Here is a 14,824-nt window from a genome sequence, read left to right on the forward strand (position 1 = left end):
GTATACTGAATTAATGTCCACCATATACTGTATCTGTTGTAGTATACTGAATTAATGTCCACCATATACTGTATCTGTTGTAGTATACTGAATTAATGTCCACCATATACTGTAGCTGTTGTAGTATACTGAATTAATGTCCACCATATACTGTAGCTGTTGTAGTATACTGAATTAATTTCCACTGTATACTGTATCTGCTGTAGCATACTGAATTAATGTCCACAATATACTGTATCTGTTGTAGCATACTGAATTCATGTCCACCATATACTGTATCTGCTGTAGCATACTGAATTCATGCCCACCATATACTGTAGCATACTGAATTCATGTCCATCATTTTCACTCCTGTCAATGTTGTTACACTTGGAAACCGGTTCCCCTGGCTGTACTATAGCCTAGAGTTGTCTACACTACAGCACATACAGCCTGGGAAGGCTATCCAGTAGGGAGGGTTTGGGACAAGGCTAACCAACAGGGAGGGAATGGGACAAGGCTAACCAACAGGGAGGGTATGGGACAAGGCTAACCAACAGGGAGGGTATTGGACAAGGCTAACCAACAGGGAGGGAATGGGACAAGGCTAACCAACAGGGAGGGAATGGGACAAGGCTAACCAACAGGGAGGGAATGGGACAAGGCTAACCAACAGGGAGGGAATGGGACAAGGCTAACCAACAGGGAGGGTATGGGACAAGGCTAACCAACAGGGAGGGTATTGGACAAGGCTAACCAACAGGGGGCTCTGAAGCAGGACAGAAACAACCGCTGACGGTGTGTATGGGTTCCTCTGGTGGTGACTGACTCGTACTGCAGCCCAACAAGGTCATAAGGCAAAGGCAACATTTTACTCTAATTTAGACAGACGCAATGTAAAAAAAATAATAATAATCTGTTTTGTTTAACTAAATTATGTTTGTACTTCTCAATGCCACAGAGTTCCCCCCATTTCTTTTGTCTGTGAGAAGTTGACATCCGATACAAACCACAAAGAAACATTCAATTGACAAGAAAGAAAAGTTGAACCTCTTTATTTTCAGTCCACATTACCCAAGCTGTAATTCACTTATCCACACGGATCTTTATACTGCTCCAGAGCTTATACAGGATAATGACACATATACCAATACACTTGTTCAGGTGTTCACACATGATCATCATACAAAACTCATATTTGGTCTTGTTTAATATGTCTATGTCCACAGGTGTCAGGGATCTTTAAACGTGATTACGGTTTGTGTTTTTTTTAATAAACTGTAAGCAGAGAGAGGATGAACAAGACAACTAGCTCCAAAAAAAAAGGAAACAGGAAAAACTACTACTATAGAACGCACAAAATTTTTTCCCAAACAATGAGATTCAGCTGAATGTGATTCAAAAGCCTCGTTTATACCTGGTGCTAACACGCGTCCTTTTTCCTGATCTTGTCCACATTCTCAGAAATATGTTTACACATGGTAGTAAAATGTGTCTCGTATCTGTCCAGTGTGTCTGCATTGTGACCAGATTTCCTGGTCCCTCCCTGTATGCAAATTATTTGAGAGCTATTCTATCAAAATAATATGTATTTATTTACTTTATGACACATACTGCCATAAGACAATGGTGCCACCTGTCAATGATTTTAGAAGGTGGAATAATTGTGCTTTAAATGGTTTCACTGTCCATATGTCTACACTTGTAAGATACCCAGACACAATGCGTGCCTGACTACCTCCTGGGGTGGTCAGGAAGATCTGATCACAATGCATCTTTTAATCGTCTACATCTGTCTGAAAATGTGGGCACAATCAGAATGTGGACAGGATCAGGACAAAGGATGCATGTTAGAACCAGGTATGAAAATGTATGCACTCTCTAACTGTATGTCGCTCTGGATAAGAGCGTCTGCTAAATGACTAAAATGTAAATGTATAAACAGGGCTTTAGGGAATCCAGTACAACCTAAGACATGATCTGCTCTATACAATTGGTGAACTAATAGCAAGGGCACATATCAATTATTACATAATTTGTCTGTCTCCTGACCTCATTATTCAAACCTATCAATATATAGTATTTTCCCTGAACAATATTTGCACAGTACCTTACAATTGTTTAGATAAATTACATATTGGAGTATTCCCTTTCTAAAACAGACAATGATTAACTTTGTAAAAACCCCAGAACAGACAAGTTGACAAGCAGAAAGAAAGCATATGTATTCATTTTGTATTGCTACATTTACAACATTTTAGATTATTATTTTTTTGTTTCTTGCATAATTTTTTCTGTTTGCAGTTTGGTGTATGGCTGAAATGAGTTATGGCAAATGTCTGTCATATAGCACCAAAAGTACAAACACTAGACTGTTTGCTGGCCAGACATTTGATTACTTGTATAGTATGGTGTAGAAATAGTACATTGCAAAAATGTGCAATGTAGCTCAATCTTTTTGCCTGCAAGGTGATTACATTTTACAAAACAGCAAAGAGATAAACAACGCTAATAGCATATTACTAGACAAATAAAGCTACTCAACACAGTCAACACAAATCTGCTCCGTGTTCGGTTGTGATTCACCTACTCATTTTGTATCCTGGGTTTATTGTTAACATGTTGCTTTCTGGTCATCTGAGAGGGATACAAAACCACTAGGAGCTAAGAGTCAGACACATGGTATGCAGTGAGCGCTCGCTTGGTACAGTAATGTACTTTCCCAAGATTTGACAATAAAACCTGTTTTTAATGTTTTTTTCAAAAAGATCTTGTTCCAATTATAAATGATAAAAAGGTTAAATTAGTCTCGTTGCATCCAGGTTACCTTCATTTTAAAAACAGGTTACGGGTGGGATCACTTACAGAATTTAAGCTTATCATTTGGGGTTCGTCTAAAAAGCATGAACATAGTTATATAAAAACATTTACCCAAATTGTAGCTTCGATAAACCAGAGTAAGGGAACTAAAGCGTCCAATTTTTTAAAAATACTTTACTATTTTTTTTCCTCTCTCAGTTATTCAAGAAGTTATATTAATATATAGCACCAGCCTGTAGATCACAAGTCTTAGGGATGTATGCTCTGAAAGAGACAATGTGGTGGTGTACTAAATAGCATAACCCAGACAGCAGTGAGAGAAATTGCTGAATTCCCCAAATAACTAAAAGTGCAGTCCCACTCCAGCAAATCCCCAGACCCAAGCTATCTAACCCCGGCCACAGAACACCTCTCCACTCTATGCCAACTGATGAGGCGCTTCAAGCATTTCCATTAGGAACGTGTCGATAGGGGTGTCACCAATCAGCTTGAAGAAGAACAGGTGCTCCAAACACTTCAAGCCAATAGAACGTAGAGCTGGCAGCCTGAGGAGGAGCTTAGCAAACCTGAGGAGGGGAGGAGAGGGAGGGAATGAAATAACAAAATCAAAATAAAATTGTATTTGTCACATGTGCCGAATACAACAGGTGTAGACCTTACAGTAAAATGCTTACTTACAAGCCCTTAACCAACAATGCAGTTAAGAAAAATAACTGTTAAGAAAGTATTTACTAAAATAATAATAATAATTAAAGACTAATAATAAAATAACATTAACGAGGCTATATACAGGTGGTGCCGGTACAGAGTCAATGTACGGGGCCACAGGTTAGTCAAGGTAATTGAGGTCATATGTACATGTAGGTAGAGGTAAAGTGACTATGCATAGATAATAAACAGAGCAAATAGTCCGGGTAGCCATGATTAGCTGTTCAGGAGTCTTATGGCTTGGGGGTAGAAGCTGTTAAGGAGCCTTTTGGACCTAGACTTGGCGTTCCGGTACCGCTTGCCGTGCGGTAGCAGAGAGAACAGTCTATGGCTAGAGTGGCTGGAGTCTTTGGCAATTTTTAGGGCCTTTCTCTGACACCGCCTGGTATAGAGGTCCTGGATGGCAGGAAGCTTGGCCCCAGTGATGTACTGGGCCGTACGCACTACCCTCTGTAACAGGACATTAATAAGCTACATGAATGCAACAGCAACACTCCTAGCACTTACAGTGCCAGTTAGCAGCACAACACAGGATAGCAGATTAGCATATATTGTTTTAGACATGATACAAATGTACATTCCTTTTAGTGTATGGGATACTAGTACTAAAGCATGTAGCACATGAATGCCTACCTTCCCTGCTGCTCTGGGTATTTCTGCTTGCAGTAGGCTTCCAGTGACGCATAGACCTTCTCTCTCAGGAGCTCCACCTCCCCGGTGTTGGATAGACCTTTAGCGTCTGAGGGAGGGACAACACACAACAGTTATTGGAACGAAACCATGACAGTAAACGTGCAGAGGTAACATTGTATGAGGGACTAATGTTAATAATAGAGTACCTGGGTTGAAGAGGACGATGGCTCTGAGGCAGCCCAGCTCGGTCTTGTCCATCTGCATGTCTCTCATCTTACTGACCAGCTCAGTGAGAACTCTATAGGAGGAACGGAGGGAAGACAAGTGAAAACAGAACATGTCAAAAATTGTCGACATAGACATATACTTGGTGTGTGTGTGTGTGTGTGTTTTATTACCTGTCAAATATGGCTCCCACCTCTGCACTCTGCACACTCTCCCTGTGGGGTCAATTACAGCGTGTTTTCACATTATGATGATCACAGAATTTAATACAACACTGTTATTATACACACATCTCGATGGTAATTATGCTATTATTATAATATTGTACGTTTTCCCCACTAGTGGTTAATGTTAGGGGAAGCTGATCCTAGATCTGTACCAAGGGGAAACTTAGCCGCATACTGTGTGCCTACCTGTCAAAGATGGCCGCCACCCCTGCACTGTGTGCTTACCTGTCAAAGATGGCCGCCACCCCTGCACTGTGTGCTTACCTGTCAAAGATGGCCGCCACCCCTGCACTGTGTGCTTACCTGTCAAAGATGGCCGCCACCCCTGCACTGTGTGCGTTGTCCCGGTGCAGCTCATTGGCCAGCAGGACCCCGTCCTTCACAGCGATGGAGCGGTGGGAGAATGAGGCGATCAGAAGTTCATTCCATCCTGACACACACAGGAGAAAACGAGAGGGGAGAAGACAGGAGAGGAGCAGAGGAGGGAGGAGAGACCGATGGGACGGGACAGATACACAGGACAGAAGAGCAGAGAGGAGCAGAGAAGGACCTTATTAGGGACATCAACAACCTCTGGGGCATTTGCTACTGTCCAACAGAGTTAACTCATGGTGCTACTGATAAATTGGATTAATAATGTATCAAATGATAGATCATGGATTGCTTCTTGCGCTCTTACGCTACATGGTCAGAAGTATGTGGACACCCCTTCAAATTAGTGGATTCAGCCATTTCAGCTACAATAGCCCCCTGACAAAGGACAGTAAAGACTTTCCTGCTACAATAGCCCCCTGACGAAGGACAGTAAAGACATTCCTGCTATAATAGCCCCCTGACGAAGGACAGTAAAGACATTTCTGCTACAATAGCCCCCTGACGAAGGACAGTAAAGACATTTCTGCTACAATAGCCCCCTAACGAAGGACAGTAAAGATATTTTTGCTATAATAGTCCCCTGATGAAGGACAGCTAAAGACATTTCTGCTACAATAGCCCCCTGACGAAGGACAGACATTTCTGCTACAATAGCCCCCTGACGAAGGACAATAGACATTTCTGCTACAATAGCCCCCTAACGAAGGACAGCTAAATACATTTCTGCTATAATATCCCCCTGAAGAAGGACAGCTAAAGACATTTCTGCTACAATAGCCCCCTGACGAAGGACAGATATACAGTCGTGGTCAAAGGTTTTGAGAATGACACAAATACTAATTTTCAAAGTCTGCTGTCTCAGTTTTGATGATGGCAATTTGCATATATTCCAGAATGTCATGAAGAGTGATCAGATGAATTGCAATTAATTGCAAAGTCCCTCTTCGCCATGAAAATGAACTTAATCCCTAAAAAAACATTTCCACTGCATTTCAGCCCTGCCACAAAAGGACCAGCTGCCATCATGTCAGTGATTCTCTCTTAACACAGGTGAGAGTGTTGACGAGGACAACGCTGAAGAGCACTCTGTCATGCTGATTGAGTTAGAATAACAGACTGGAAGCTTTAAAAGGAGGGTGGTGCTTGAAATCATTGTTCTTCCTCTGTTAACCATGGTTACCTGCAAGGAAACACGTGCCGTCATCATTGCTTTGCACAAAAAGGGCTTCACAGGCAAGGATATTGCTGCTAGTAAGATTGCACCTAAATCAACCATTTATCAGATCATCAAGAACTTCAAGGAGAGAGGTTAAATTGTTGTGAAGAAGGCTTCAGGGCGCCCAAGAAAGTCCAGCAAGCGCCAGGACCGTCTCCTAAAGTTGATTCAGCTGCAGGATCGGGGCACCACCAGTGCAGAGCTTGCTCAGGAATGGCAACAGGCAGGTGTGAGTGCATCTGCACGCACAGTGAGGCGAAGACTTTTGGAGGATGGCCTGGTGTCAAGAAGGGCAGCAAAGAAGCCACTTCTCTCCAGGAAAAACATCAGGGACAGACTGATATTCTGCAAAAGGTACAGGGATTGGACTGCTGAGGACTGGGGTAAAGTCATTTTCTCTGATGAATCCCCTTTCCGATTGTTTGGGGCAACCGGAAAACACCTTGTCCGGAGAAGACCAGGTGAGCGCTACCATCAGTCCTGTGTCATGCCAACAGTAAAGCATCCTGAGACCATTCATGTGTGGGGTTGCTTCTCAGCCAAGGGAGGGGGCTCACTCACAATTTTGCCTAAGAACACAGCCATGAATAAAGAATGGTACCAACACATCCTCCGAGAGCAACTTCTCCCAACCATCCAAGAACAGTTTGGTGCTGAACAATGCCTTTTCCAGCATGATGGAGCACCTTGCCATAAGGCAAAAGTGATAACTAAGTGGCTCAGGGAACAAAACATCGAAATTTTGGGTCCATGGCCAGGAAACTCCCCAGACCTTAATCCCATTGAGAACTTGTGGTCGATCCTCAAGAGGCGGGTGGACAAACAAAAACCCACAAATTCTGACACACTCCAAGCATTGATTATGCAAGAATGGGCTGCCATCAGTCAGGATGTGGCCCAGAAGTTAATTGACAGCATGCCAGGGCGGATTGCAGAGGTCTTGAAAAAGAAGGGTTGACACTGCAAATATTGACTTCTTGCATAAACTAAATGTAATTGTCAATAAAAGTCTTTGACACTTATGGAATTATTGTAATTATACTTCAGTATACCATAGCAGCATCTGACAAAAATATCTCATAACACTGAAGCAGCGAACTTTGTGAAGACCAATACTTGTGTTGTTTTCAAAACTTTTGACCACGACTGTACATTTCTGCTACAATAGCCCCCTGACGAAGGACGGATAAAGACATTTCTGCTACAATAGCCCCCTGACGAAGGACGGATAAAGACATTTCTGCTACAATAGCCCCCTGACGAAGGACGGATAAAGACATTTCTGCTACAATAGCCCCCTGACGAAGGAGGGATAAAGACATTTCTGCTACAATAGCCCCCTGACGAAGGACGGATAAAGACATTTCTGCTACAATAGCCCCCTGACGAAGGACGGATAAAGACATTTCTGCTACAATAGCCCCCTGACGAAGGACGGATAAAGACATTTCTGCTACAATAGCCCCCTGACGAAGGACGGATAAAGACATTTCTGCTACAATAGCCCCCTGACGAAGGACGGATAAAGAGGAGGAATAAAGCATAAAATTAGCGGCTGCTCTTTCTTTCTTTCTTCTTTTTTATTTATATTTTTTAAAAAACCACACATTTGGGTACTAAACCATTTATTATAAAAAATGTTACTTATTATTTTAAATATTTGTATTTATTTTTAGGAGCCATCTCTTTTCTGGTCTTTCTTTCCCTGTCTTGTCTTTTTTTATAATAGCAGGATATACGGGCATGTAATACAATTGACAGCAGTTACAAATATCCCCACAATAGGGGCAGCTCCTTCTCTATGATCAGTCTTTTTGGGCTTTGCACTGGTAGAGAAATGTACACCATCATATGCACTACTCTGGTTGCCTCTTGAATGAATACAGGAACAGAAAATCACTTTTAAACTCTATTCTTTGAGACAGTGCATATCACATCCACCCTCCTGGTGTCTCCCTCCCTCCAGGCAGTGGTACCTGCACGCAGGAGGATGACCTGGTCATCCAGGGGCAGCTCAGAGAAGTGGGGGATCCTCTTGGCCCACTCCACCAATGCAAACAGCTGCTTGTCTGCAGTCTGGCAGATGTTTGTCACCGCATCATGGGGCTAAAACCACAAAAAAAAGATAGAAAAATCCCATAAAATGCAATAACATCAGACCCTAAAAGCCAATCCTGAAGCTAGAAATAATGCAATAATCCCTAGTAGGAAAGAAAACACCTTTAATCTCGATGCTAAACAGACAGAAGTTTATCTAATGTTTTTAAAGTATATTCGTCCCAAGAGTTGAGCAGTAGGCTATAAATCGGAGCCAGGTAATTCCTTGAGGTGACACCGCTCTATCCGAATACTTATTAGCGTCGCAAAATTCCGCAACCCTAATACTGATCCAGTCAACAGTATAGTCCTGTATACTCACAGAGCTACCAGCGGAGCCTGCGTCAGAGTGGAGCTCCACCCTCTGCTCCACGGACGTCTCCGCCTCCAAGATCTTCTCCACGGGCATCTCCTCGTTCACAGCACTGCTGCACTCCAGTCCCTCCTCTCGCTCCCTGATCCTCTGACGCTCCTCCTGGACTGCTGCACCCCGCCATGCACCCAACCACACCACACCACACAGCCAGGAGGGGAGAGGGAGAGACGGGAGACAGGAAGAGGGGTGGGGGTTAATAGGAGAGGGACGGGAGGGAGTGGAGTCACAGGGTTAGAAAAGAAAGGAGGACACCCTGTTGTGCCCATCTTAACTCGTGTTAGGCTTCATCCATACAGGGTGAAAGGTCAAATTGGTATACTTTTACACCATAATGCATTCACGTCTTTCATTTCTTAGCCATTGTGATGTGAGAATTAGCCTACCAGTGTGTGCCGAGCATTTGGTGTTTAATTGCAATCTCTCAATACCACATCCAATCACATCATTCTTCATCTCTCCATGACTTTATCCTTACATTTCTGACGTTCATCTTGGACCACTATAGAAGGAGGGAGAGAGAGAATAGGGGGAAAGAAAAGTAAGAGAGGAAGAGAGGGGTTAGTTATATGAACCTACCCCGATATTCTCTCCCCCTCTGTTTTGTTAATGACTTTGAAAACAACGTACCCTCCCCCACACAATAAAATGATCAAATAGAAGTGATCGTCAAAGGTTTTACTGGGCTAGGCCTATATTCAATCATTTGGCCAAATTATTCTGGCCTTTGAACTATACAATTTCTGAGTCTATCCAAAATATATTCTTACAACAGCCTACTTTGAAAAAAAATGTAGTCAAGTTGGAGATTCTGCAGGTTTTAAAAACCCACAAGTTTCTCAATCTCTCAATCTTTTTATTTATTTATGTTGCCCTTTCAAAAGCACTCCTACAAACGCTCATCAAAATTGATTAAATATGAATGCTCCAAACATTCAGTCCCTCCCCTCCCCTCCTCACCTTCCCTCTTCATGCCCATAGCCAGACACTTCTGGTAGCGGCAGTACTGGCAGCGGTTGCGCTGGCGCTTGTCCACCAGGCACTCTTTGTTATCCCTGCAGGTGTAGCTCAGATCCTTGCGAACTGTGCGTTTGAAGAAGCCCTTGCAACCTTCACAGCTGTACACACCATAGTGCTTACCTGCGTGGGGGGAGGGGGGGGGAGAGAGTAGGCTTGTCACGACACCAACATTTTACAAACGATACGACACCAGACCAAGTAGTACCATAGTGGGGGAAAAATCAGTGGCCTAGAATCCTGTTCGCCTCATCCCCCGGACGCTTGTTCACTTTTTCAAAAAATTCACACTTCTACTCAATACAACACATTGAATTTAACTTCACACTGTTCAGTGTATAATAGAATAATGCATAGAATGGCTGAATTGCAAAGTTTTGCAAAGGCCTTTCTGTGATTTGGCTGGAGGAATAGGAGGAAGGAATATACATCAGTGGAGGCTGCTGAGGGAAGGACGGCTCATAATAATGACTAGAACGGTGCAAATGGAATGGCATCAAACACATAGAAAACATGTGTTTGATACCATTCCACTGATTCCACTCCAGCCATTACCACGAGCTTGTCTTCCCCAACTAAGGTGCCAGCAACCTCCTGTGATATACTGTACATGCATAACGATCTGCATGTCATTGTGTGAGTAAGGGGAAAACATTGCATGAAACCTTCTTTACTCTTCAGTTAACACAGACAGACACACTGTCTCCCTCACTCTCATAAAACACACACACACACCACTTGCACTCTCCCACAAACACATACACACAATGCTCCCAACTCTTAAAACGTTAGGCACCAAACAGAATTTAAGGAGCACCAGAAAGAAATAGATTTTGAAATCGTTTAGTCTTCCATTAGGCCTACATCTCATGAGTAGCAAACCCTTTTCCTTTCTTCCTGGGCCAATCAGATGAGCCTAAACCTACTGTCAAGTTACCAGGATGTTAGCTAGCTAGGTAACATGACTGAACAACGTTGTTCGTTATCAAAGCAATAATTAGCGACCCGGGATTAGTTTAAAATGGCTCGCTACATTTTTTTTGAATTTATATAAAATATGTGTGAATCCCGATAGAAATAAAAAAAGCCATCTCTGGTAATATGGGTCATATCTTCGAGACAAGCCCTTTTCTTTGCTGTAAAGCAGCAAGCACGCCTGTCACCAAGCGGTGCTCCATTTTCCCTCTCTGACACTCAGAGGCTGCATGACCGTGAACTTGAAAAGTCTACTCAGACTGGTCTGTGCTCTTGGTTATAACAGGCGATGAAATGATACAATGTATCAACATTGCTCGCTTTGCGCGCTGCTCCAATGTAACAAATCTAACAGAACACTCATCAGGGTCTGCATCCCCGCTCGCCATCACAGCTAAATAATAATTTTTTTAACTGATGGAGGAAGAACGGACGGAGAGAAGCAGGTGAGTGAGGGGCGGGCTGGTAGGGGATGCGGCTGGCTGATTACAGCTGCAACACGTGACCTGCGCATACAAGAGACTAGTGACTGCTGCTTAAATTCAACTACATTTATAAACAAAACTGACTTTATATACATTTTATAACTGGCGCCAGCAGGTTCTTGAGATAGGAAGGGCTGAAAACGTCGGTAGTATCATATGAAACAGTACTACAGTATTCTAAAATGTTGGTATCATGACGTTTTGGTACTGTGATATTACCGTGGTACCGGTATACCGTGCAACACTATGTAGGAATGAGGAGTTTTTTGTTTTTTTACGAGCAGAGTTACACAGAGCTTCGCTAATTAATGGATCTGCAGCATTTCAAAAGCCTTTAGTGTTTATATACTGACATAGAATCAAACAGGCCAGTAAAGAACATTGGTTAGACTGATGCAGAGGTCAGGACACACAGCTGAAGACAGCTGACAAAAAGGATTATCCTCTCTGAAATTGCCAGGGATTTAAAATAAGTCCCCGGCCCGACGTTTCACCTCTACTAACCCTGCTCTTAGTGCACAGCACTCACCAGAGGAGCGGTCTCCACAGATGGCACACATGCGTTTCTGGGAGAGCATTATCCCAGGGCTGTGTGCAGACATAGGCCTCAAGCCAAACGGGGGCTTGACATCATCGGAGCTGCTGATCGAGTGCATCCCCATTGTAGAGTTGATCTGTGCACAAACAAAAAAGTGAAGAAAAAAAACAAACAAAATATAACAATACTGTTATCATGACTGATTAAAAAAAAAAAAAAAACATCTAGGCTAGCCTAAATGTCAGCCTTTATGTGTGGAGCAACAAACTCTTGCACTTCTCTGAGCTTGGAAATATTGCTAGAGAATAAACACATACAGAGTAGGATCATTCAAATGCAAACATAAAAGCAAAAGAAGGTCCTTGGGTTTGTTTCTCACCTGACTACTGCTAATAGGCCCATAACCCATGGAGGGTGCCACACCAGGGGAGCCCAGTGAGGGGCTGATGACTGAGAAAGGTGAGCCAAAGGTGCTGGTGGGACTGTTGGAGGCTGAACTGGTGGGCTGATGCGAGGACATGGCTATTGAACTACCCAGTCGGAGAGGAGGATGATGAGTTGTCTGAAGGACAATAATCTGTTGGGGTTGAAGGTTACTTTATCACAATTGATAACAAAAAAATGTTTTACGGTTAGCTACTTCATGTGGCCAGCGAAATGTATTAGTATTTACATAAATGCCACTTGTAGGCCCCTAGCTACTTAGACAACTGACGATATTCAGTTGATTGTAAGACATTCGGTATTCTCATTAGTAACTATTTGATCTAACAAATTACTTACCGGTAGCTAGCTAGTTAGGTTGTTCCTACTAGCTAGCTAGGTAAACTATTTAACTAAAACTAGAAAGGACTAGATAACTGTCATGCTAGCTAGCTACCATGGCATGGGGTATGCTCGCTACTGTATTAATGATAAATACTCCTTAATCGTATAAACTGACAGGCCTCTCTTCACATTACCAGTCAATATACTAGCTAGCTAAAATAAAACAAACGTCGTAGCTAGCTAGTTACGTTAGCTAACTAACGAACATAGCTAACTAGTTACCTCGCTAGATAGCTGTAAATATGAGACGGTCAGCTTACTTTAACGTTAGCTAATCGTAGTTAGCTAAGAAAATTTATAAACACTGGTTTCATCCAAGTGGTCCAATGAGACATCACTTTAATCCAGCGTTAGCGATAATTGAAAAGCTAACATGTACTGTTGGCTAACAAGCGAACGTTCGCAAGCAATGGTAAATTAGACCAGACGTTAGCTAACTTTAGTTAGCTAGCTAATCTCTAGCACGTTGCTACTGTATGTAAACTAAAAATATGTATACGTTGATTGTATGCAATTAAATATCACAGCAAGCATAAATTGTACCGAACTATCAACCTTTAAAAAAACTCACACCATGTTTCGCTAGATAACTCTGCTTCAAACTCAATATCCCTTGGTGGTGGTAGCTTGCCAGCGAGCTAACGTTAGCAGGCTAGCCAGCTAACTAACGTTCATGTTGGCCTCAAAATATAAATTAGCGAGTTACAATTGGGGGGGGCGCAATATACTCACTAGAAACACCTTCGGCACATCGTTGTAGGTTACATAACTATTTATAGTTGCGTATTATTTGCGAAATCCAAGAGACAGAGCATATGCGAGGTAATAGGCCTAAACTCAAACCCCCTTCACTTGATGCTGTTGTTGTTTACACGGAAAGGAAGCCATGTTGGCTCAATGCCAGTGACAGTGTCTTTAGAGCCACAATGTCTCTAGGCAAAACAGTTGCAACATGGACCAGGGGTAGGACTAATGTAGCAATTTCCCTCTATATACCGTAGCTAATATATAAAGGAAAATCAACAGATTCACAAATTAAAGAACATTAGATTTTAAAAATGTAACTATACAACTAGGCTACTATGAATAGATGTAAATCAATGTAGACTACATAGATTTTGGACCTCGATTTTGGATATTTATCACCTGATGATAAAATATTATTCTGCAAATTCCTAATACATTTAATGGTTGAATAATGGTGGTGGTTTGACAAGAGGACAGCTGGTTAAACTAAAATTAAAACATGCATGTAAGCCATTTAGACTGCTTTATTTCACAATGATTCTTAATCTCAAATATATTTTGGCTTAAATAATAATAAAACAATAAAAATAAGACATACAACCAATATGGCTCAATGTCTGTTTGTTTATTCACTTTTCTCATCATGTGATTATTTTGAGAGAAAATGCAATTTAGCATACTGTATATTTTGGTGTAGCCTTTGCAAATCTAGGAAGTTGAGCCTATATGGGAAGTTGGCTAAGCAGCCTCGGGAGATGACAGAGGTACTGTTAAATCTTCTATTTTCTACTTTGTTTGCTCATTTTGCCCTGGTGGTTGTGTTCTTTATTAGTTCTGATTCTGATTTTAAATTTGTGACATGTAACATGGGAATCATTCTCACGTACGTATGTGCCCCAGTGCGGGCTCCTAGTCTTTTGCATCAAGCAGAGTTTAAACTTCCTTGTTCTTTAAAGGGGAACAGTAGGTCTGCTGATCACTAATCATGCCCTTGAGTGAACAATTCTGTCGCTAACTTGATTAATTATTTTGTTTTACGCTCATTTGTCAGACCAGCAAAAGACAGTAACTATATTGTTACCCGTTTGGGAAGGTATCTTCATACAGAGTAACCTGAATTGCTCAACCACATTCTTAGCATCTTACTAATGACTTGGACTGTCCAATCTTGGACAATTGCTTTCTGTCTGTAAGCGAATAGACCTACCAATGACTTTTCCATTATCAACAGGTTCACAATGTGATTACGTAATTTTGGTCAATTATCATGTGGTTTTTGGTGACACGCTTCCGTGTTCTTTCTTACCACCCGTCACACCCTAGTCATGTAGGCTCTATGTATAAGAGCGAAAGGTTTAACCTGATGAACTACCTTGTCAGGGAACATTACGACAAAGGTGAACCTAAACATGTGCTGCCTTTATAAGCAAGTCCGGTCACATTCTTAGACACCTGCTACTAGGGAGTCCTAATAAGTCAGTCAACTAAGTTACAATGAGTGTCAGTTGCCTCCATTTCAGAGGATTATGTACTAGAGTAGAACACAGGGTGTCACAGATTGTATGTTTTGGTTAGATCTGA

The 14,824-nt window shown here is 42.1% G+C and overlaps 1 protein-coding gene across 5 annotated transcripts; it reads right to left on the minus strand.

The window, feature by feature from the left end:
* Nucleotides 1-1,018: 1,018 nt before the first annotated feature.
* Nucleotides 1,019-13,383, minus strand: LOC311118510 (retinoic acid receptor RXR-beta-A-like). 5 transcript variants are annotated; one of them, XM_084157639.1, is made up of 12 exons: nt 13,229-13,383; nt 12,048-12,245; nt 11,660-11,804; nt 9,614-9,793; nt 9,132-9,155; nt 8,603-8,763; nt 8,160-8,289; nt 4,896-5,022; nt 4,539-4,580; nt 4,347-4,438; nt 4,141-4,246; nt 1,019-3,365 (listed from the first exon to the last, which is right to left on the minus strand). In XM_084157639.1, the coding sequence occupies exons 2-12, from the start codon at nt 12,186-12,188 to the stop codon at nt 3,218-3,220; spliced, it is 1,296 nt and encodes a 431-aa protein (XP_084013765.1). In that variant the 5' UTR covers nt 12,189-12,245; nt 13,229-13,383; the 3' UTR covers nt 1,019-3,217. The 5 variants fall into 5 exon arrangements, with proteins under 5 accessions (XP_084013765.1, XP_084013764.1, XP_084013763.1 ...); XM_084157638.1 differs by having other exon boundaries at nt 8,603-8,760; nt 12,048-12,198; nt 13,229-13,369; XM_084157637.1 differs by having other exon boundaries at nt 12,048-12,198; nt 13,229-13,369.
* Between the last annotated feature and the right edge of the window lie 1,441 nt (nt 13,384-14,824).

This window comes from Coregonus lavaretus, assembly GCF_964263955.1.
Source record: "Coregonus lavaretus genome assembly, chromosome: 3".
NCBI lineage: Eukaryota > Metazoa > Chordata > Actinopteri > Salmoniformes > Salmonidae > Coregonus > Coregonus lavaretus.